The sequence below is a fragment of the Myxine glutinosa genome, chromosome 2, assembly GCF_964187855.1.
Source record: "Myxine glutinosa chromosome 2, kmMyxGlut1.1, whole genome shotgun sequence".
In the NCBI taxonomy this organism is placed as follows: Eukaryota; Metazoa; Chordata; class Myxini; order Myxiniformes; family Myxinidae; genus Myxine; species Myxine glutinosa.
In genome coordinates this window covers 147974672-147999040 of record NC_136262.1, presented here as the reverse complement: position 1 = coordinate 147999040, position 24369 = coordinate 147974672, and the positions used below count along the sequence as shown (strand labels likewise).

The 24369-nt window shown below is 44.8% G+C and overlaps 1 protein-coding gene across 7 annotated transcripts in view; it reads right to left on the bottom strand.

Moving 5' to 3' along the window:
* The window catches only part of EFL1 (elongation factor like GTPase 1), a 233633-nt gene that overhangs the window by 2739 nt on the left and 206525 nt on the right, over positions 1 to 24369 (bottom strand). For all 7 annotated transcript variants that reach the window (XM_078771785.1, XM_078771786.1, XM_078771787.1 and 4 more), the window contains 2 exons: positions 14732 to 15131; positions 5985 to 6169 (listed from right to left, as the gene is read on the bottom strand). In XM_078771785.1, the coding sequence (XP_078627911.1) occupies positions 5985 to 6169; positions 14732 to 15131 (585 nt within the window). The remainder of the gene's footprint in view (positions 1 to 5984; positions 6170 to 14731; positions 15132 to 24369) is intronic.

Sequence of the window (24369 nt, the reverse complement as noted above, 5' to 3'; positions counted from 1 at the left end):
CGACTTGGAGAGCAATGAGAACTTGTTCGCCCAGAGAAAGACTCCCAGAATTCGAATGTCGGTCACGCTGTCGCAATCGCCACCCCCAAACGTCAAAAAAAGGAGCGCCTGGCGGTAGAACTGAAGATAACAGAAAATTAATCAACTTTACGACATTATGGAGGCACATATTAGACAGTTAAACAGTGCAATTTTGCAAAGACAAATGCTCGCTTATAATTATTGCATTTAAATATTCATAAATCAGTACTTAACGGTGCAATGAGCGTTACATTTGCATGCACCAGAATCGAGAGATGAAATATCGAAAGGATCCAAAAATCCAAACTGCATACGTGTGAGAATGTTGCATTATGCATCGATGCTTTCAATTGTCGAGTAAAATAAATTGGGTTAAATGCCACAATATGGGATTATTCCACAATGAACGGAATGATGTCGCATTTGCAAATGCCACAAAATAAACACAGAATATTATATTACACATACACGTACAGAATATACATACAGAATATTATATTACACAGAATATTATATACAGTCGCGTGAAAAAGTAAGTACACCCCATGTAAAGTTTTGACTTTTTCAACATATTTCAACATACAGCTATTTGATCTTCATTTCAACAATATTGATAGATAAAAGTGATATAATATAAGAAATATCATGAAACATTTACATTTTGTAGTCCATTGTATAATTTAAATAAACATCAATGCAAATTTCGCATGTGGAAAAAGTAAGTACACCCTTGGCTCTAATAGGTGGTATTGCCCCCTTTGGCAGAAACAACCTCAAGTAGGGGTTTCTTATAATAGTCAGGTTCACTATGTTTTTTCGTTCAAAATCATGGTAGATTAGCAAAGCTATACATTTTTGGAAACGTTATTACATGGAAAATCTGAAAATCAATGTTTACATTTGCCAATTCCGACCAATTCGATTCGACCAATTCGACCAATCGACCAATTCCATTCGACCAATTCGACCATTCGACCAATCGCTTCGATCGACCATTCGACCATTCGACCAATTCGATCGATTCTATTCATCGAATTCGATCGACCATTCGACCAATTCGATTTGCCAATCAATTTGACCGACCTTTGCTTGTGTGGAACGGACTGTGAAAACGATGCGGACTATATTGTCGGATACGACACACAGGACAGTGATGACGAACTCGAAATGGCATATTCTGTAATCGTGTATGTTTGATGCCATTGACTGCCTGTGTATATTTTGTCATTGACTGCCTGTGTAGATGTGAAGTTATACTGACTGCATGTGTATATATGATTTTGCTGACTGCCTGTGTATGTTTGGTGATATGAACTATTGTGACACATTTTGATGTTATTAACTGCCTGTACAAAATGATAACATGTATTTGATTATGCAACTTATCGCGAATATAAAGACAGTATTTTGCAATTCAAAACCTTTGATTCGTGTCTTACCATTCCCCATAGCACTAATTTGATACTTTCATTGGATTCCTTGTCCCTGAAAATATAGGTTTAGTATATTTTTAAAAGTTTTTAGGGTAATTAGAGGCAGAAATAGAACAAAATATGTATTTTACAGTGGCCATTTTGAAAATCCAAAATGGCCGCCATACAGGTATCTCTCCAAATGTAAACATTGATTTTTAGTTTCCTTATGCTATAACCTTTCCAAAAATGTATAGGTTTGCTAATCTACCATGATTTTGAACGAAATATAATTTATTGACATCGTGAACCTGACTATAACTGTCTACCAGTCTCTGACATCGACTGGGAGAAATTTTTGCCCACTCCTCCATGCAGAATTCTTTCAGCTGTGCGATGTTTGAGGGGTTTCTTGCATCCACAGCTCGTTTCAAATCCCCCCACAACATCTCGATGGGATTTAGATCCCAGCTTTGACTTGGCCATTCCAGAACCCTCCATTTCTTTCTTTTCAGCCATTCCTTGGTGGATTTACTGGTATGTTTAGGGTCATTGTCATGTTGCAAGGTCCACCTTCGGTTGAGCTTCAACTCTCGGACAGATGGCCTCACATTATCCTCAAGCACCCTCTGGTACAATGAAGAATTCATAGTGGATTCTATGATGGTGAGCTGCCCAGGCCCTGATGCAGCAAAGCTGCCCCAAACCATAATATTTCCACCACCATGCTTTACAGTTGGTATCAGGTTCTTGTGGTCAAATGCTGTCTTTGGTTTTCGCCAAACATGTCTTCTGGTACTGTGGCCAAATAGCTCTACCTTTGACTCATCTGTCCAGAGCACATTGTTCCAGAAGTGCTGGTCTTTGCCTAGGTGTTCATTGGCAAACTTTAGTCTTGCCCTGATGTTCTTTCTGGACAGCAAAGGTTTCCTCCTGGCACACCTCCCATGTAGATCAAATTTGTGCAGCCTCTTTCTAATGGTAGACTCGTGCACTTTGACATCAACAGTGGCAAGAGCTAACTGTAGGTCCCGTGATGACATTCTGGGGTTCTTAGAGACTTTTCAGCATCTTGCCGGCTGCTCTTGGGCTGAACTTGCTGGGGCGGCCTGGCTTGAACAAGTTGGCAGTTGTTTGGAATCTTCCCCACTTGTAGATGATCTTCAGGACAGTCGAATGATTTTAAATTGTTTGGAGATCTTTTAAATTGTTTGGAGATCTTTTTAAATCCCTTCCCAGACTCGTAGGCATCTATAACCTTGTTTCTGAAGGCCTCAGAGAGCTCTTTTGATCTAGGCATGGTGATGCCGCACACTTCAACAACAAAGAGCAAACGAAACTAAATGTCTGAGGTTTAAATAAGACAGGTTCCTCCAAGATCCTCTCTAACGATGTTCTAATCATTTACACCTGAGCTGGTGCACCTGATTCTAATTTTAGGTATTTGAAGTAGTGATAAATGTAGAGGTGTACTTCCTTTTTCCACATGCGAAATTTGCATTTATGTTTATTTAAAGTATACAATGGTCTACAAAATGTAAATGTTTCACGATATTTGTTATATTATATCACCTTTATCTATCAATATTGTTGAAATGAAGATCAAATAGCTGTATGTTGAAATATGTTGAAAAAGTCAAAACTTTACATGGGGTGTACTTACTTTTTCACGTGACTGTAACTGTTTGGTCGATGGGCTGGCAGGATGGACTAGACTGGAGGTTTGCACACTTGGCTCTAAGCTGTCTGGCCTGGGTTTGAATCCAGACCCAGCTATAAACTGTCATCCTGGTGTTCAACAGGCAGGGTGATTCATCAATGTGTGCCGTCCCTTGGATTGACGTTAAACTGGGCGTCCTGTCTGCCGGCATTAGTTGATGGACATTATGGACCCCACGTTGTCCCTCCGGAAGATCCCACCTATCGCTGGCACCATTGCCAAGTTCCAAATTCCAGCCTCAACTGCTTCGTCAAGCATCAGTCCTGGATAGTTGGCTCGTGAAAGACTTGAGCCAAAAACTTTCCTCAGCCAACCCCAAAGAACATGGGAATAGAAGAGGAGGAAGAGGAAGAATGTTTGGTTGATTACATCCTGGGTTTGGCAAGCCTTTGAAGCTATCTGATCCTGGAAAAGATAGCAGGGGAAATCTGATCCCACAACCTGCGTGCATGTTCCATGTCAGCACAGGAACTGCATCATGGAGCACACTGCGTTTTAGAGTGGATGTAAGTCCAACTGTTCCATCTGGAATCAGGTTGGGTTGAAAGATGCCACACTGCCACAGCATCTTTTACAAGAACATGTCATTGGGTTGGTAACTTGACACTGTCCCAAAGGATTCCACACATTAAATTCACTTTTAGAAGTTAGAAGTATGTGCGGCAAATAAACACAAGTTCAGTGAAAAAGATGTAGATTTCATACGTCTACTCTCTTTTAAAGGAAGAGTAAAACGTTGGATTGCTTGAAAAGTAAAGGCGCAATATCTATCCCACACAATATCACTACGACCAGTACTTAATGGATATAATTATTCCCAATATTGGCTGGCAGGATGGCATACAGGTATGCAAACCCATCTTTGAGGTGCCAAGCCTGGATTAAAATCTCAGCCGAGGTATAAACTGTCACAGGAAGCGTGAGTCATCCATGCGTTGAATTGACATTAAGCTGGGCGTTCCCTCTGCCGGCATTCGTTGATGGACGTTAAATATCCCACTGTGTCCTTCGTGAGGAGTGGACGAGTTGTCGCCGGCACCCTGGCCAAATTACAAATTCCTGCTCTAACCAACAAGGGCAACTGCATCATCGGCAAAGCAACACCCCCGGCAAACTATGTTACCTGTAGGCAAGTGCTGCATACAGAAGAAGAAGAAGAGGATTCCCCAATTTCTTGAAAGAGCAGCCAGGGAACATTTTTGGCAAAACTTTTTCACGAACGGGCTATCTCGGCATGATGTTTGACTGGGCTGGCAATAACTTGCCGACTTTTCACGAAAGACACCATGGGATTTCCATCCCCCAACTAATGCTACCACTAGACTGGAAAGCAAGTTTAACATCCATTCGAGGGTCAGCACAATGTGATGCAACATCCGGCCAAAGAAGCTTGGCTTGGGTCTCCGAGTGATGTCGCATGTCGCAATTATGGCATGACGGTTTATAGTCGGGATGGGAATCAAACCCAGACTGGATGTCTCAAAAGTAAGCATGCACCTTTGCACCAAACTGTCATACTTGACACTACATTTAAGACTGCAGATGAACGCGTGACTTTGAAACATAAATCCCCCAAATTAAATGAGGATGCAGCTGGAATGGTCAAAACTGCCATTTACAGCATTCACATTTAATTTCATTCAAAATAAAACTGAATAATTAAATAAATTAAAATCACATCCATCATAGAATGTGCCGCTTGGCCCTGGGGGACATCGATTGCCAATGTCCCCCTGAGCAGAATTTTCCACCAATTGAGAGCAGGTTTGGCATAAAAATTGCAAACAAGTTTATAAACTCCACTCCATAAAGTTAATAAACCAAATCCTGTCCACTAATGACGAACCATTCCATGTGGAACGACATCGATTTTGACAATGACTCGAATTGGTTATTTTTACTGTAGGCGGCACTTCCTCCGCACTGCTTGGCATGATGGCCGGCCGAGGCTACGCTTGCCTGTCGTCTTCCCAGACTTCCTGCCTGGCTGCAAACGAGTCAAGTTTCACCTCCAAAAAAACCATGACCTGTGACCCGGCCCTTCTTTGCTTGCAAACACACGTGGTTGCAATTAAAACCCAGCCAAGGAAATGGGCATCCCAGGAAAATCCCATTTTCCTGTTTGCTGCAACACGCCATTCCGGCAAAGCTTTTCGACTCGTTCCGTCGGTTTTACCAAGCAAATCAAACAGCATTGCATTCCACTGATAATCCATCTTGATTTCATCAACATAATACTATGTACACAAAATGTGGGAATTGTACACCAATACATGGTAAGATATTTAATTCCCACTTTACCCCCAGATCAGAATGGTTTAAATAAACTAACCTACACCCACTCCTCACCTCTTTCACCCCCTACCCATCCCACCACCAACCACTCCCGCCCATCTTTTTCCAAGGTACCATCGAAATGAATGATCGTTTTAAGGCCATTTTCCCCGCTAGAGCGGGGGTTAACCTTGCGGGCCCCATGACAATCATGGTTCCCTGTTTGAGGCAATGTTTTTATGGCTGGATGCCCTTCCTGACGCCAACCCTTGGTCGCCTCTTACGATGCGCAGGGATACGGTGTACCTATTGTAAACCGGGGTGCACACCGGGATCATTCATCCCAGCAAGCTGGTACTCAATTTGCCGACCTCGGAAGGATGACAGGCTGAGTCAACCCCCCTGGCGTTAATTCAGCGATCGACCGGGATTCGAACCCAGGATCCTAGGATCCCAAGCCGGCACCCTAACCGCTAAGCCAACACCAGGTTAGAAGGTACCATCGAAATGAGAACAGAAAAATAAGAAGACAGATTTGAAGGAACATTGCCACTCACCTCCCAATGGCTGAACACGAGCTGTGGGCTTGCGAGGCCACTGGTCCGCTTACGGATCTCCTCAGCGAATCCAAAGCTCTCGGCCACAGGCAGGGAGGCTCGGATGGAGAAGACGGCAGATCCCTGTCTCATCTCCTCGCATATCACGCGGCCCTCTCGGCGAGACAGCACAGCATACACCTTGCCTGGTCGGGGCACAAACACACACAGACAGGTTGAAAATGGTGCCCCATAAACAATACAAAAAGGATAATCAGGTCCACATCGTATCCTCATTCAGACATTAAAATTGGACTAATAATAATCAGTACAGCATCAATGCTATTAGGAAAGTATTAGATGGAGGAGCACAGAAGTTGCCCGTGATATGACTCCACATGCTGTACAGATGCTTGTTAAATTCAATGGACGGAACCGCACAGAAGTTTGCTGTGCTGAAGTCGTGTTGGCAAACGAAGCAATCGTGTCTGTGAGCACTTGCTTGTGGACGTCAACTATGGCATGGCAAAATTTGAAGTTGGCCATTGTGTGTCAGACAGACAAGGACAGACAAGTAAATAAGACAGAAAAAAGGAAATTCTACCCACGTGGATTATGTCTCAATGGCAATGATGCGCCTCGTTTCTGATATGCAATGGCTATACCAATTATTATACAATCAAAATCCAAACTTCCCCCAAATGTCTTCCGATGCATCCAGCAGATCGAATTTGTAATTAAATCCTCATCAGGAATGGCTCCACAAAATACCAAACTGGATAACTTTTGGCTTTCAATAGATATGGTCAGTGAAGCAACACACGTATTAAAATATTTGATGCGACACTTCGGGCATGGCTTCCTCTAAAGTTTAAAACAATGTGACATAAGTTAGAAATTGTATGGCCACCTCTTGCATATGAGGCCCTCATACTGGTGGACTCTTTGTAACAGTATCGCCATCGGTATGGTCGATCCATTGCGTCAATTTCAATTTCAAACAAACCCAAACATTCCATATCTTCCTTTACATTTTCAATCCATGTCTTTTTTTATGACGTATTCGCGTCATTCTTCCTTATACAATGAGCTTTATTGCTTTCTTCACAGCTTCATCTTGTGACCTTCAAATAAGCATAATGTTATCTCCCAACATGCTTGCAGTACGAATAGTTGAACAGGTGCGATGTTTGACGGGACAGGTAAAATCTAAAACCTACCCGACCCGTGGACAGACGAGAAAGAAGGTTAATGTTGAGCAAGTACAAGGACATTGGGTTATGATGGACAAATTAATAATACGAGGATGTTGAATGTGAGATCCAAGTACTCATATAATGAGCTATAATGAGCAGGAGGTATTCGGATGGGAACACCAAAAAGTCAACTGAAATGGTTTAATCACTTTTCAAAGTCTCTGCAGAACATTCGCATAATGTAAAATGTGACCAAGTCCTCAACTCGCCCCTCGTCACTATTCCCGACTTCACACCACTCACTTGAATGGAGTTTCTCAATCACTCGAATGGAGGAGCTCACTCACCCCCTCACTCTTCCCTTCCTCCCTCCCTCCACTCCTTGCTCTCCCCTTCCTTATGTCCTGCTCTCCTTATAATACATTAAATTATTGCTTAAGCTTACAAGTAAATGCTTTTCACCAAAAAAAAAAAATCACCCAGTTGTGGTGCAAAAATCACAGATCAAAAGCCACTCAGTTCGACCCTCATCACGCTCGAACAAGTATGCTGCACGACTCCCATGCTCGAGATCCACGTTTTGAAAACCGCTAAGCCTCACACTCTCGGTCCGCCAGTTCCTTGTATACAGGACCAGCCCACAAAGGAAAACCGAGCCGAGACCACAGGCCCAAACAGGTAGCCCAAACCGTTGAGTTGATGTTCACTCACAAACTAATACGATGAACAGAAACTCTTATCGGTGAATTATGAGAAACTCCACTGTTTGGTGTTTGTGGTGTTGATCGAGAAAATCCACTGTTTGATGTTTGTGGTGTTGATGGAGAAACTCCACTGTTGGATGTTTGTGGTGTTGAGCAAGAAAATCCACTGTTTTATGTTTGTGGTGTTGATGGAGAAACTCCACTGTTTGATGTTTGTGGTGTTGATGGCGAAAATCCACTGTTTGATGTTTGTGGTGTTGATGGAGAAACTCCACTGTTTGACGATTGTGGTGTTGATGGCGAAAATCCCTGTTTGATGTTTGTGGTGTTGATGGAGAAACTCCACTGTTTGATATTTGTGGTGTTGATCGAGAAAATCCACTGTTTGATGTTTGTGGTGTTGATGGAGAAAATCCACTGTTTGATATTTGTGGTGTTGATCGAGAAACTCCACTGTTTGATGTTTGTGGCGTTGATCGAGAAACTCCACTGTTTGATGTTTGTGGTGTTGATGGAGAAAATCCACTGTTTGATGTTTGTGGCGTTGATGGAGAAAATCCACTGTTTGATGTTTGTGGTGTTGATGGAGAAAATCCACTGCTTGATGTTTGTGGCGTTGATGGAGAAACTCCACTGTTTGATGTTTGTGGCGTTGATGGAGAAACTCCACTGTTTGATATTTGTGGTGTTGATCGAGAAAATCCACTGTTTGATGTTTGTGGTGTTGATGGCGAAAATCCACTGTTGGATGTTTGTGGTGTTGATGGAGAAACTCCACTGTTTGATATTTGTGGTGTTGATCAAGAAACTCCACTGTTTGGTGTTTGTGGTGGTGATGGAGAAAATCCACTGTTTGATGTTTGTGGTGTTGATGGAGTAACTCCACTGTTTGATATTTGTGGTGTTGATCGAGAAACTCCACTGTTGCATGTTTGTGGTGTTGATCGAGAAAATCCACTGTTTGATGTTTGTGGTGTTGATGGAGAAACTCCACTGTTTGATGTTTGTGGTGTTGATGGAGAAACTCCACTGTTTGATATTTGTGGTGTTGATGGAGAAAATCCACTGTTTGATGTTTGTGGTGTTGATGGAGAAAATCCACTGTTTGATGTTTGTGGTGTTGATGGAGAAAATCCAGTTTGATGTTTGTGGTGTTGATGGAGAAACTCCACTGTTTGATATTTGTGGTGTTGCTCCTGCTTCATTCACCTCTGCCCCTGCTTTCTCAAATCCAAGTTCTCACTTAGAGACTTTTCCCAGATTGTTTTTCATGGTTTTGTTTAAATATTTATTTAAATATGTTTAAACCGCAGCCGTGATGCTGACGCCACCACCCCCCCCCCCCCCCCCCCGCCGAATTTCCATGTTTTAAACGTTTCCCAGTGTGTACCCTGGATAAGAATAGGTACGCCGTATCCCTGCGTGTCGTAAGAGGCGACTAAGAGGGTTGGCGTCAGGAAGGGCATCCGGCCATAAAAACATTGCCTCAAAAAGAGAACCATGACAATTACAACAACATGTGGGCAGGGTACAGCTCGAAGTGGAGATCGGTTTCTGAGGTTTGGGACATGGAATGTAGGGACAATGACAGGGAGATCAGGAGAAGTGGTGGAAGTATTGGTCAGAAGAAGAGTGGACATATGTTGTGTGCAAGAGACGAGATGGAAGGGAAGTGGTGTGAGAATGGTGAAGGGTAGGCAGGGACAGAAATACAAGTTTGTGTGGCAAGGGTGCCTGGAGGGCGTGAATGGTGTTGGTGTCCTGTTTTCTGAGGAGTTTGTAGACAGTGTGGTGAGTGTGACCAGAGTGAGTGATAGGTAGATGATGGTGAAAATGATGATTGGAAAGCTCTTGGTGAACGTCATCTCGGGATATGCTCCGCAGGTTGGTCGAAGCGATGAAGAGAAGGACAAGTTCTGGTGTGCGATAGAGAAGCTGATGGAAAACGTGAAAGATGAGGAAGTTGTTGTGGTAGGAGGAGACCTAAATGGACATGTGGGAAGGAGTATGGATGGTTTTGACGGAGTTCATGGGGGTTACGGATATGGTGTGAGAAATGGAGAAGGTGAAAGGATTTTGGAGTTTGCTGATGGAGCTGATTTGTTGATTTGTAATACTCAGTTCCAGAAAGAGGGTAATAAGCTTGTTCCATGCACGTCAGGTGGGTCGACGACAACCGTTGACTACCTGATGGTGCGTAGGCGAGATAGGGGGCACCTCCGGGACACAAAGGTGATCCCGGGGGAGGAGGCTGTTTCACAGCACCACTTGGTTGTCTGCGACGTAAGGGTGAAAGGTGCGAGGAGAGCTCGGCGGGTGAAGTACCAACCGAGAATGAAGGTGTGGACTGTGGAGGTTGAAAGAGGTGACAGTAAGGGAGGCATTAAAAGAGAGGCTGAGTAGGGTCGAGGATGATGTGGTTGAGCTTGAAAGTGGTTGGATGTCAATGAAAGCTAGTCTGTTGGGAGCCGTTGGTGAGGTATGTGGATGGACAAAAGGACCACCGAGGCACTCGGAAACATGGTGGTGGGATGATGAAGTTGGAAAGAGGATTGACGAGAAGAGGAAGAAGTTCAAGGAGTGGCAGAAGGCGAAGGGTACGGGAGCAGAAACAGCAGAGCATGAAAGTTATAAGGCAGCCAGGAAGGCTGCAAAGAAAGAGGTAGCAAAGGCGCAGGAGGCATGTAGGAAAATGTTCGGAGAACGCTTGGATTCGGAAGAAGGTCAGAAAGCAGTATTCAGGATTGCAAAGCAGATAGCGAAAGAGAGGTGTGATGTGATGGGGGTGAGTTGCTTGAAGGATGAAGTGGGACAAATCGTTGTCGACCCAGATGGAATTAAAGGAAGATGGAAAAGATATGTGGAAATGCTGTTGAATACAGAGAATGAACGGGATGGCAACATAGAGAGTAACCCAGTTTTAGGACCGGCAGAGAAGATAACTGAGAAGGAAGTTGAGGAAGCGATAAAAGCAATGAAGGGTAGAACAGCGGGAGGGCCGACGAGAGTTGTGGGAGATATGTTGAAGGCAGCAGGAAGTTGGGGTGTGAAGAGAATGACAGAGATCTGTAATCTGGTGGTGAAAGAAGGCCGCATTCCAGTGGATTGGGAACTGAGTACCCTCGTCCCTCTATACAAGGGGAAAGGTGACCCTCTGGAGTGTGGCTCGTACCGAGCGATAAAGTTATTGGAGCATGGAATGAAGGTATTGGAAAGGGTGTTGGAGAGGAGGATAAGGAAGAAAGTGAAGATCGACGAAATGCAGTTTGGATTCATGCCAGGAAGAGGAACGACAGACGCGCTTTTCATTGTGAGGCAGTTGCAGGAGAAGTACATGGAGAAGAGGAAGAAGTTGTTTCTTGGGTTTGTTGATCTGGAGAAAACATTCGATCGGGTTCCATGCAAAGTATTGACATGGGCATTGAGGAAGTTAGGAGTAGAGGAATGGTTGATCAGAGTAGTGATGGCAATGTACAAAAGAGCGCGCACAGCTGTAAGGACGAAGGACGGGAACAGTGGTGAGTTTGAGGTGAAGGTGGGAGTGCATCAGGGGTCGGTACTAAGTCCACTACTATTTGTAGCTGTGATGGAGGTGCTAGCTCAGAACGTAAAGGAGGGTTTACCGTGGGAGTTGTTGTATGCAGATGATCTGGTGTTGATTGCGGAAAGTATGGATGGACTTAAGGAAAAGATGAACACGTGGAAGGAATGTATGGAGACAAAAGGTCTGAAGGTGAATATCGGAAAGACAAAGGTGATGGCAAGTGGTAAAGCATGTGGTGAGGTGGAAAGAACTGGGAAGTGGCCCTGTGCTGTGTGTAGGAAGGGTGTCGGAGTGAGCTCCATTCAGTGTACAATGTGCGCTGAGTGGATTCATCAAAAATGTAGTGGTCTGAGAGGGTCATTAACCAGTGTGGCAGCTACATTCAAATGTAAGGTGTGCACAGAGGGAGCTGCAGATGGAGGAAATGTTGAGTTGGATCTTGGAGACGGCATGAGGCTGGAAGGTATGAAAACATTTTGCTACCTCGGAGACATGCTGAATGGAGAAGGTGGATCAGACTCGGCAACGGTTGCTCGAGTGAGATGTGCATGGAAGAAGTTTCGGGAATTGAGTGGCGTGCTGATGATGAGGGGAGTGTCGTTGAAGCTGAAGGGAAAGGTGTATGCTGCATGTGTGAGAAGAGTTATGATTTTTGGGAGCGAGACATGGGTAATGAACGCAGAGCAGCAACGAAGGTTGGAAAGGGTGGAAATGCGAATGGTTCGACGGATGTGCGGAGTATCGTTGAGAGAGAGGAAGACAAATGATGAATTGCGAAAGATGATGGGAATAGAGCCTGTGATTGATGCTGTAAAGAGGAACAGGTTGAGATGGTTTGGTCATGTGTTGAGGAAGGATGAAAGTGACTGGTTGGGAAGAGTGATGGAAATGAATGTAGAAGGAAGTAGAAGACGGGGAAGACCGAGAAAGACTTGGCTAAAGATGGTGGAAGAAGAAATGCGGGCAAGGGGGTTAACAAGGAGAGATGCAGAAAATAGGGCAAAATGGAGAAGATTGTCATGGGGACCGCAAGGCTAACCCCCGCTCTAGCAGGGAAAATGGCCTTTAAAATGCATGTTGTGTTGTTGTTGATGTTTGTGGTGTTGATGGCGAAAATCCACTGTTGGATGTTTGTGGTGTTGATGGAGAAAATCCACTGTTTGATGTTTGTGGTGTTGATGGAGAAAATCCACTGTTTGATATTTGTGGTGTTGATCGAGAAAATCCACTGTTGGATGTTTGTGGTGTTGATGGAGAAAATCCACTGTTTGATGTTTGTGGCGTTGATGGAGAAACTCCACTGTTTGATGTTTGTGGCGTTGATGGAGAAAATCCACTGTTTGATGTTTGTGGTGTTGATCGAGAAAAGCCACAGTTTGATTTTTGTGGTGTTGATCAAGAAAATCCACAGTTTGATGTTTGTGGTGTTGATGGAGAAACTCCACTGTTGCATGTTTGTGGTGTTGATGGAGAAACTCCACTGTTGGATGTTTGTGGCGTTGATGGAGAAAATCCACTGTTGGATGTTTGTGGTGTTGATGGAGGAACTCCACTGATGGATGTTTGTGGTGTTGATGGAGAAACTCCACTGTTGGATGTTTGTGGTGTTGATGGAGAAAATCCACTGTTGGATGTTTGTGGTGTTGATGGAGGAACTCCACTGTTGGATGTTTGTGGTGTTGATGGAGAAAATCCACTGTTGGATGTTTGTGGTGTTGATGGAGAAACTCCACTGTTGGATGTTTGTGGTGTTGATGGAGAAACTCCACTGTTGGATGTTTGTGGCGTTGATGGAGAAACTCCACTGTTTCATGTTTGTGGTGTTGATGGAGAAACTCCACTGTTGGATGTTTGTGGTGTTGATGGAGAAAATCCACTGTTGGATGTTTGTGGTGTTGATGGAGAAAATCCACTGTTGGATGTTTGTGGTGTTGATGGAGAAACTCCACTGTTGGATGTTTGTGGCGTTGATGGAGAAACTCCACTGTTTCATGTTTGTGGTGTTGATGGAGAAAATCCACTGTTGGATGTTTGTGGTGTTGATGGAGAAACTCCACTGTTGGATGTTTGTGGTGTTGATGGAGAAAATCCACTGTTGGATGTTTGTGGTGTTGATGGAGAAAATCCACTGTTGGATGTTTGTGGTGTTGATGGAGAAAATCCACTTTTGGATGTTTGTGGTGTTGATGGAGAAAATCCACTGTTGGATGTTTGTGGTGTTGATGGAGAAAATCCACTGTTGCATGTTTGTGGTGTGGATCGAGAAACTTTAACTCTTCAGCGAGCCTGAACGCACCAGGATATAGATTCCTTTGAACATGCAATTTCCCACCCATTTAAATCTTCTGTAAATAAAGGCCAAGCTCATATTGGCACAATGTCAATCAAGCACAATGTAATACCATTAGACAATCTAACCTGCACCAAATTGATACTCAAGCAGTGGTCTCCGGCCTTGCAAATACCATTTGAGTGCTTTCGGGCCAAACAGAACAGTCATAGAAGTGTGGGATTGATTGGTGTTGAGAAAACAAATCGTTTCCAAAACAAGGAGAACAAGGCCGAGGAGGAGAATTTTCACTTTTCAGCTTTTTAGTTCTCAAAACGAACAATTTGCGAAAGTAAACATTTTTCACACATGAAATGGGAGTATCTTCGTCTGTCAGGAAATCCAACTGGAATAGATTTAGAATCCACTGGAAAAGCCATGGCAGACTGCCAGTCTTGCCATTTGGGAAATTCCTGTGTACGCAGAGTCAAGGTGTTGAAGACTTCTTCTTCACTACATTGCACCGCATGCATTTCAGCCTCATTTTCAATAACCTAGCTGCAATCAACACTGTCACTCTTGTTCGGAAAAGTTTAAATAACGATGTCGTGTTCATGACGTATTGCTTTCAACATCACGAAGGAAAAATAAAACCCATGGACCTGGTACGTTTCATGATCAAACTGCATCCATTTACCGGATCTATCAATGGTTAAAAGGTAAAATGCCAAAAAGGATTCATTGCATCAATTATTGCGTCAAAATTTGCTTGGAAGATCACGTGACACATCTTGTTGAAAAATGAATTCAGGCGTTGGCACTTTGACAATAAGTTGGGCTTTGCCATGGAGGACAAAATAACTCTGAAAAACAAAAACATATTCACAAAAAAGGGGGAGGTTGGAATGATGATCCCAAAGTATAAGGAAATAAAATAGCGAGAAATTGGACAATATGCTGATCCTAAAGGAATACAAAGTTCACAGTATGTTAGAACATAAATCGATGGATTAAAACATTGCAGCCAACACCCCACAGCTCAGGGCCAGACTTACCGAGTACGTCGGCTGTTGCCTGGATTTCACAGGTATACATGGCTGCCATCATTCGCTGCGGTTTCATTTGGAAAGCAAAACGACAAGCATCCTTCATTGTAGAGATGAGTTGACCAGAGCAAGACCCATATCTGTCGCTTCTGATGCCCTCATCTGAACGCTCGCTTCCGGCCACACTGCCGCCCTCCTTTGCCGTGGATCTGCCGCATTCTGAATCGGTGTCGGACTGCTGCTCATCCCCTGATGGTAGACTCGCCAACTTAACTTCTGCGATCCCTTCTGAGACAGATCGGACCGTTTGAACACCACGGGTCTCCCAGCGTTCGAGAGAGAAGCACACGCCCCTCATTGGCTCCTCGCAGATGGGGCCTGCCAGTGTGGCCAGCTGAAAGCCGCTCACCTTTGTAAGGAGACACACCAATAAATCAATGCAAATGTCAAAAAGAAAAGAGCAAAAGGCAACCAGAAAAAACTAAATCAACGAGTATTCTTAGTAAGTCAGACAATGGTGGCTGTCTGAAGGAGGAGTACGACAAACCCAGTATATTCTTTAGGAGCTCATTATGTTGAAGTCCTTCAAAGACATCTAAATATACCAAAGAACCAAAAATTAATACAAAATGTTTATTTCACACACACACACACACACACACACACACACACACACACACACACACACACACACACACACACACACACACACACACACACACACAAGGTTGACAAATAATGTGTAACGGAGGCGAACAGTTAAAAAAGTACAATGTCCACGATGGAAAATGGGTCCAACGGAATGTCATAATCTTGCATTTCTAAGTAAACACATAATGGTGACATGCATAAAATTGTATCAACAGCAAAAAAGCTTATTGTCAAGTGACCCAGCTTGAGACGGTCCAGGTGAGGCCAGAAGGCTAACCCAGGTCCATGGGTGAGCATCATGGCCACGAGAATGTAGCCAATCAACAACTTGCAAGACTGAAACACGTAGAAGCCAAACTAGGCCACAGATGAAATACCATGCTATAAAAGCTGACTCATCATTACAATAATGCAAATCCTCACATTTCACCCCAGGAATAAAATGAGGATCAAAGCACATGAACAAATCTTAACCTTCTTTTATCATATCATGTTATTCAAGTAAAAATACTAAACTTACAATACCTGTAGCAGGCCCAGAGTTCCACATGGACAGACTGTGTGCATAATGACTGTAGTCTAAATAATTGCACAGGTATGGAAGAGCCAGATTACCGCTGGCAGCAATGCTGTGTTCCTCAATGTCTGTGGCGGGATGATGGTGGAGATGACATGTCCAATGGAGGTTGCAGGATGACAAACACCATCAGGGTCTCAGCAGACCACCATAGCACAGAGTCGTGTCAAAATGCCAATCGGCTTCAATGAGAACAGTAGTTTATCGTTGGATAAACGATAGTTTTTCAAAACGAGAATGCTCCTGCCACGCACCAAGCTCAGCTTGACGCCGTGAAAACCAAGACCCTCAAGATCAGTGGAATCTAACACGATGAAGCTGGGCCTCAAGGTCCATCACTTTCACACTACATATGGGTCTGGTGGTCTCTCTCTGTCTTCTACCACCTCCTTTCTGGTCTTGCACCCTCTGCTTTTTCCAAACTTTGCCTTCCCCTTCCCTCCCGCCCCCCAGGTTTCTGCATGTTGCAACATCTCTACCCTGGTCTAATGGTGTCACCCAAATTTGGTTGCATTCTGACTGGTGGATCTGGAGATAAATATTTTTGAAGGAATTTACGAAGTCCAACATTTTGACACACTTCCAGACACGTGACCGGAATGAGCTTTGCAATCTCCATTACCAGTCAGGAGCGGAAACTTGCTGCCACATTTCAGCCGGATCAGCCCAGTGGTTTGGCCGGAAAAGTCGATATAGGAGATGGACAGACGCACAGTACACGATGACAATACCTTATCTGAAATTTCAATTCTAGATAAGCTAACAATACCCTCCACTACCTCCCCCTCAACTCCTGAATGAGTCTAAAGCATCATGTTCACACATCAGTGTGAGAAATTGTATAATTAGGGTGAAAGGAATGAAAACGCAACACCCCCCCCACCCCCCAAACCACTCCCTTTGGTTCTAATGTATCAAAAACATATTCTTTACCAAATACAGTAAATTATGAAACCCCATATTCCTAACTATTATTGTCACCATCAAATCCACAAAGATGTCCAACACGAAAGATGGAAAACACACAAGGAGAACGTAAAACAACACAAACGTCTGGGCAAGAAAATGCAGGGGTCTCCTGGGACAAGTGTGGCAGACTCGAGAGAAATAGAAATGTTCAAAACGATATGGAAAAGTGAAAAAGAAAAATGCGAGACGTGCATTGAACGTTTTACGTCGGCATTATTGATCGCTTTTGGCAAGAATGAAAACCATTTCACAGGAATGAGAATGGTAAGGGAAATCGATATTCAGATATCAATCACACACATTTGAAGAGCGGAACAACAGCACGATGGTCTGTAACCAAGCTTTTCCATGCAAGCCATAAGTGCACGACTTTTAACTCGACTTGCTTTGCCTTGGAAAGTTCATTTAGTTTCAGGGCATTCTAAAACAAATTAAATACATTAAAGTAGTGTTGTACTAGAACTTGGGGAGTTGCACTTCCGAGCCGAGTCCGAGTCAAGCCAGGTTTGGCTGTCAACTTGGAAAATAACTTGGATATTTTCCTCTGATATGAAATTAAATAATTGTTGTATTTTGCAAGTGTGTGCAGTCAAAATGTGCATTATTAAATGAATTGGATGTGCTATACAATGGTCAGGTTGTTTCTCTTTATGAGTTTCAAATTCAAAGCAAGATGTTACCGTAATCGGGCAATGTAACTGTTACACATATACATACATATACATATATATACACATATACATACATTATACATATATATTTACAGTCGTGGCAAAAAATATTCGCACCCTTGCACATTTTTCAAATAACTCAATTTTCGCAAACAAAAAGTAGACATTGACAAAAGTATTTGGTCTCCACAATTCTTTATTTCACTGTTAATATAACAGAACCTTTGTTTTTGATTCAGAACTTAATATATCCTTTTAAATCAGAAAATAAAAAGAAATGGCATTCACCAAATTATTGACACCCTAGCCTTAATATTTGGTGGCACGGCCTTTGGACAAAATAACTGCAGTCAAGCGCTTCCAATGCCTCTGTACTGGCAGTTTGACACACTCTTTTTGTGCAAACTGCTCCAGTTCTCCCGGATTTGAAGGGTGCCTTCTCCCAACTACTGTTTTCAGATCTCCCCACAGGTGTTCAATGGGATTTAGATCTGGACTCATTTCTGGCCACTTCAGAACAGTCTAGTGTTTTGTCTTGAACCATTCCTGGGTGCTTTTTGAAGTGTGTTTGGGGTCATTTTCCTGCTGCAAGTCCCATGACCTTCGATGGAGACCCAGCTTTCTGAAACTGGGTTGAACAGTGCTCCAAAATGCCTTGGTAATCTCCTGATTTCATGATGCCATGCACACATTCTAGGCACCCAGTGCCAGAGGCAGCACAGAAACCCCAAAACATCACTAAACCTCCTTCATGTTTAATAATAATAATAATAATAATAATACATTTATTTTATATAGCGCTTTTCAAGAAGCCCAAAGACGCTTTGACAGAGTACAAAAAACAAGTGCAAAAAGACAAAAATAAATAGGTAAATAATCAAAGCAAAAGGAAGGAGAAGGAGAAGAGATAGTCGGGGGTTAAATGCTGTGGGTTAAATGTTGAATGCAGTGTTGAACAGGTGGGTCTTGAGTGATGTTTTGAATGTGGTGAGTGAGGAGGAGTCTCTGATGGTGTGAGGTCGTGAGTTCCAGAGGGTGGGAGCAGCGATGGAGAGGGCCTGTCCCCCCAGGATCTGAATTTGGTCTGGATGGGGGGATGGGGGGGGGGGGGGGGGAGGTTGGCGTCAGCAGAGCGGAGGTTTCGGGTGGGAGTGTGTCTGGAGAGGAGGGCCGGCAGGTAGGAAGAGGCCAGGTTATGGAGGGCTTTGTAGGTCAAGAGGAGGATTTTGTACTGGATTCTCTGGAGGATGGGGAGCCAGTGAAGCTTATAAAGGACGGGGGTGATGTGGTCACGGGTCCGGGAATGGGTGAGTAGACGGGCAGCGGAGTTCTGAATGTATTGGAGTTTATTGATGATTATTGAGGGTGAACCATAGAGGAGGCTGTTGCAGTAGTCCAGACGGGAGGTGATGAAGGCGTGGATGAGGGTTTCTGCAGCCGTGGAGGAGAGGGATGGACGGAGACGGGCGATGTTTTTCAGGTGAAAGAAGGCTGTCTTTGTGATTTGTTTAGTGTATTTGTCGAAGGAGAGGGTTTGATCAAAGATGATGCCAAGATTCCGGATGTGAGGGGAGGTGGATACTGGGAAACCGTCAATGTTGAGGGCGAAGTTATGGGTGGATTTGGTGAGCGTTTTTGGGCCAATGATGATTATTTCAGATTTATCATAGTTAAGTTTGAGGAAGTTGATTTGAAGCCAGGATTTTATTTCAGTGATGCAGTTTGTCAGGATAGAGTGGGTGGTGGTGGAGATTGACTTGGTGGAGATGAAAAGCTGGATGTCATCGGCGAAGCAGTGGAATTGGAGACCATGACGGCGGATTAAGTGACCAAGGGGGGACAGGTACAGGATGAAGAGGAGGGGGACGAGAACTGAATCTTGGGGACACCTTGGGGGAGGGGAGCAGTGGGGGATTTGCAGTTGTTGATGGAGATGAACTGGCATCTGTCAGAGAGGTAAGATTTGATCCAAGAGAGGGCAGTGCCGGTAATGTTAAAGGTGGTTTCAAGTCGGGTGATGAGGATGGTGTGATCGATGGTGTCAAAGGCGGCGCTGAGGTCGAGGAGGATGAGAATGTTGAGGTTGCCGGCGTCAGAGGAGAGGAGAAGGTCGTTGGTGATTTTGAGGAGAGCAGTTTCAGTACTGTGGTTGGAGCGGAATCCGGATTGGAATGTTTCATACAGGTTATTGGCAGAGAGGTGATGTTTGAGTTGAGTGGCTACAGCGCATTCCAAAACTTTTGACAGAAAGGGTAGGTTGGAGATGGGTCTGAAGTTATTTAGGGTGTCAGGGTTGAGTCCAGGTTTTTTTCAGAATGGGGGTAACAGCAGCAATTTTGAGGGACGGTGGGACGATGCCTGTAGACAAGGAGGAGTTTATTGTTGCAGTGATAAGTGGAGAGAGAGCAGGAAGGGAGGCCTTGACAAAGCTGGAGGGGATGGGGTCCAGAGTGCAGGTGGCAGTTTTCATTCCTATGAGGAGTTCAGAGAGGTCAGTAGGGGAGACTGGGGAGAACTGAGACAGGGGTTGGCAGGATAAGGGGGGGCAGGTGGTTTGAGGGGGAGCAGGTGCGGTGGTGGTTAAGCTGTTGTAGATGTTGTCAATTTTGCATTGGAAGAATGAAAGGAAGGAGATGCAGTTGTCTACTGTGAATGACTGGGTGGTGGTGTTCAGGGGGCTGAGGAGTTTGTTTATTGTAGAGAAGAGTGCTTTTGGGTTTCCGGAGCGAGAGTGGATAATTTGAGAGTAGTAGGCGGAGCGGGCGCGGGAGAGGGCATCTTTGTAGTGCTGCAGGTGGTCCTTGTAGGCTTGGGAGTGAATTGTGAGACCTGTTTTATTGCGGACGGAGTCTTTCAAGTTGGCGAGCACGAGTTTTCATCAGGCAGAGTTCAGGGGTAAACCAGGAAGCAGAATGGGTGAAAGAAACTGTTTTGGTTTTTTTCGGCGCAAGCTGGTCGAGGCAGAATGAGAGAGTGTGGTTGTAGTAGTCAGTGAGGTCAGAAGGGGTGTGGAGGTCAACGAAAGGAGAAGTGGACATTTTTTCAGAGAGGGTGGATGAGAATTAGGTAGGTGAAAGAGAGTTTAGTTTATGGAAGTTGATAATGCGATAATGCCTTGGTGCTGGGGTGGGGATGTTGATGGTCATAGTGATGGCGAAGTGGTCAGAGAGGGTGAGGTCGGAGCTAGAGAGATGGTGCAAAATTAGTCCAGTAGAGCAGACAAGGTCGAGAATGTGACCACGGTTATGGGTAGGAAAGTTGACATGTTGAGTGAGGTTAAAGCAGGTGAGTAAATCAGTAAAGTCAGTGGTTATTGTGGAGTCAGTGGAGTCCATGTGGATATTGAAATCACCGAGGAGGAGGATTGAGGGGGAGAAGGAACAGAGCTGGGTCAGAAAGTAAGAGAGGTCAGACAGGAATGATGGGTGTGGTTTGGGAGGGCGGTAGACGACTGCCATGACTGACTGTGTGTGACCAGAGAGTTTAAAAGCCAGGTGTTCAAATGATGGAACAGATGAGATGGAGATGAGGCTGGTCTTGATGTCTTGTCGGTGAATTACAGCAATTCCACCACCTCGGCCCTCCGAGCGTGGTTTATTGATGTATGAATATCCATTGGGTGTAGTGAGGGTGAGTGAGAAGTAGTCCAGAGGTTGTTGCCAGGTTTCAGTGAGACAGAGTAAGTCCAGTTTATTGTCCAGAATGTAGTCGTTCAGGATGTGGCTTTTCTTGTTGAGGGACCGGGTATTGAACAGAGTGAGCTTCATGTTGCTTTGTACGGTGGGGATGAACTCGGGTGATTTTGCCAGGGTTTGCAGACAGGAGGCGCGATCGTGTGCGTTGCTGTGATGACGTAGTCGATGAGTGGGAGTGCGCTGAGCTGACCAGAGTATGGGAATGGAGTGACCTGTTTGTAAGTAAACAAACTTGCGACCGGAGCCTCTACGAATGTATCTGGGTCGTCGCAGGAGTCCGTGGTATTTGATTGCAGAGATGCATGATGGGGTGGAGTGAGTGTTGAGCAGAAGAAGCCTTGCGGCGGAGTACCTTAGAGCCATGCCAGGCAGGAGCGAAGGGGACGAGGACGAGGCCAAGGCCGAGGAGGACGAGCAGGCCTTGCCAGTGCGGGACGTGCAGGACGTGAAGGCCAAGGACGTGCAGGCCGGGCTCAACAACCGCAGCAGCAAACCAAGACAGGAAAGGCCGCAGCGGCAAATGATCGCAGCCGCAAACCAAGACAGCAATGGCCGCAGCGGCAAACGACCGTAGCCGCAAACAAAGACAGCAAACGACCGCAGCCGCAAACCAAGACGGCAAAGGCCGCAGCGGCAAACGACCGCAGCCGCAAACCAAGACAGCAAAGGACGCAGCGGCAAACCGGGCGTCTTGCTCACCCCGGCCTCGTGGTGTTCCAGCGGCAAACCGCCCTCGTCCACGCGCAACCGCAGCCGCAAACAAGACAGCAAAGGGTAGGAGAGGCGCAAGATGCCCCGGGAGCGGGCCTGAGTCAACGGTGGAAGAGCCGGGCAGGCAAAGCCGGGAGCAGAGCCGGGACCGAGCAGAGAGTAGACCTAACGGCCAAAAAGCCGCCACGACCACCAGAAAAGCAGACTATATACAATGACCCAGTCGGAGAAGCGGCGAACAAATAACGCCAGCGTCCTCTCGCAGACCGGACCCACCCACATTAAACCTGTCTTCCACATGTTTGACTTTAGGGAAGGTGTTCTTTTCTTTGAAGCCTTCATTTTGTTTTCTGCAAACATAGAGATGATGTGCTTTCCCAAAAACTCGAATTTGGCCTCATCTGTCCACAGGATATTCTCCCAGAAGGAGTTTGGCTTGTTCAGGTGTGTTTTGGAAAACTCCAGTTGGGCTTTCTCAGCAGTGGAGTCCTCCTGGGTCTCCTACCATAGAACCCCCTTTCATCGAGTTGGCGACGGATGGTGCGAGTTGAAACTATCGTACCTTGTGTCTGAAGGTCAGCTTGAATCTGTTTGGCAGTTGATCGAGGTGCTTTCTCCACCATTCAAACAATATTTCGCCACAATCTTCGATCAAGTTTTCTCTTGCAGCCACGCCCAGGGAGGTTGGCTGCAGTGCCATAGGCCTTAAACCTCCTGATAACATTGCGTACGGTGGACATAGGAACATCAAGGTCTCTGGAGATGGACTTGTCACCTTGAGGGTGTCCATGCTTGGCTACAATCTTGTATCTGACCTCTTCAGAAAATTATCTGGTTTTATTTCCTTCCTCCATGCTCATTGCAGTACACACTGACAAAAAACAGCAGAATGACTCCTTTTCTCCATTCAAACTGGTTGAATGAGTGATTGTTATATTGCAGGCACCTGCAACTCACCAAAGGTGAGTTCACTTCCATAGAAAAAGGAGTATCACCTGCTTGAAATCTAATTATTTCTAACAACTTCTAAAAGGTGCCAATAATATTGTCTGGGCCATTTTAGGATTTCTTTGTGGATTAAGCTAAGATTTACTAATTTTTATCAGCATTTTTTGTTTTGTTCCACTGCAAACCAAAGTAATACATATGTGAACAACAAAATATTTCTTAATTTCAACAATTTTCTGGAAGAAATGGTGCATTATTTGAAAAAAGTGCAAGGGTGCCAATATTTTTGGCCATGACAGTATTGTTACATTTGTGGGGGATAGGGAAACCTTAATCCAGGTAGATTACATAGAATAGTGTGCTCCAATTGACGTGAAGAAGAAGAAACCTCGATGTACCATAAGTAGGGAATTTGTGTAGACCGGATGTCGAGTAAACCTGTATCTTATAATAATAATAATAATAATAATAATGCATTTATTTTATATAGCGCTTTTCAGGAAGCCCAAAGACGCTTTGACAGAGTGCAAAACATAATGCATAGCAAAACATAAAAACAATTGCAAAAAAAGAAGAATCAATAGGGAAATATTCAAAGCACAAAGGAGGGAGAAGGAGAGGAGATAGTCAGGGGTTAAATGCTGTGGGTTAAATGTTGAATGCAGTGTTGAACAGGTGGGTCTTGAGTGATGTTTTGAATGTGGTGAGTGAGGAGGAGTCTCTGATGGTGTGAGGTAGCGAGTTCCAGAGGGTGGGAGCAGCGATGGAGAAGGCCCTGTCCCCCCAGGATCTAAATTTGGTCCGGATGGGGGGGGGGGGGTCAGGAGGTTGGTACCAGCAGAGCAGAGGTTGCGGGTGGGAGTGTGTCTGGAGAGGAGGTCAGCCAGGTAGGATGGGGCCAGGTTATGGAGGGCTTTGTAGGTCAAGAGGAGGATTTTGTACTGGATTCTCTGGGAGATGGGGAGCCAGTGAAGCTTGTAAAGGACGGGGGTGATGTGGTCACGGGTCCGGGAATGGGTGAGTAGACGGGCAGCGGAGTTCTGAATGTATTGGAGTTTATTGGTGATTGTTGAGGGTGAACCATAAAGGAGGCTATTGCAGTAGTCCAGACGGGAAGTGATGAAGGCGATCTTATCTTAGTCCCGATCAGAGAGGTGGGGCTAGTTAATTAGCGAGGGATTATTGCTAAATTAATCCCGTGTGTAGTTGCCTCTGTAATCTATTCCTTTGTTCCTGATGACACCGTACGAGACACCTAGCCAGATATCACCCATTAAACACAATAATTAAAAAACCAACCAGAAATCAGGCATCAAACACTACCGCTGATAACATTGACATGGGTGAGAATACAAGCGGCAGGTCCGAGAGGCCACGCCCCGCAGAGCACGAGATTGGTTAGGTTCGTCGAGCAGAGATGAGCTA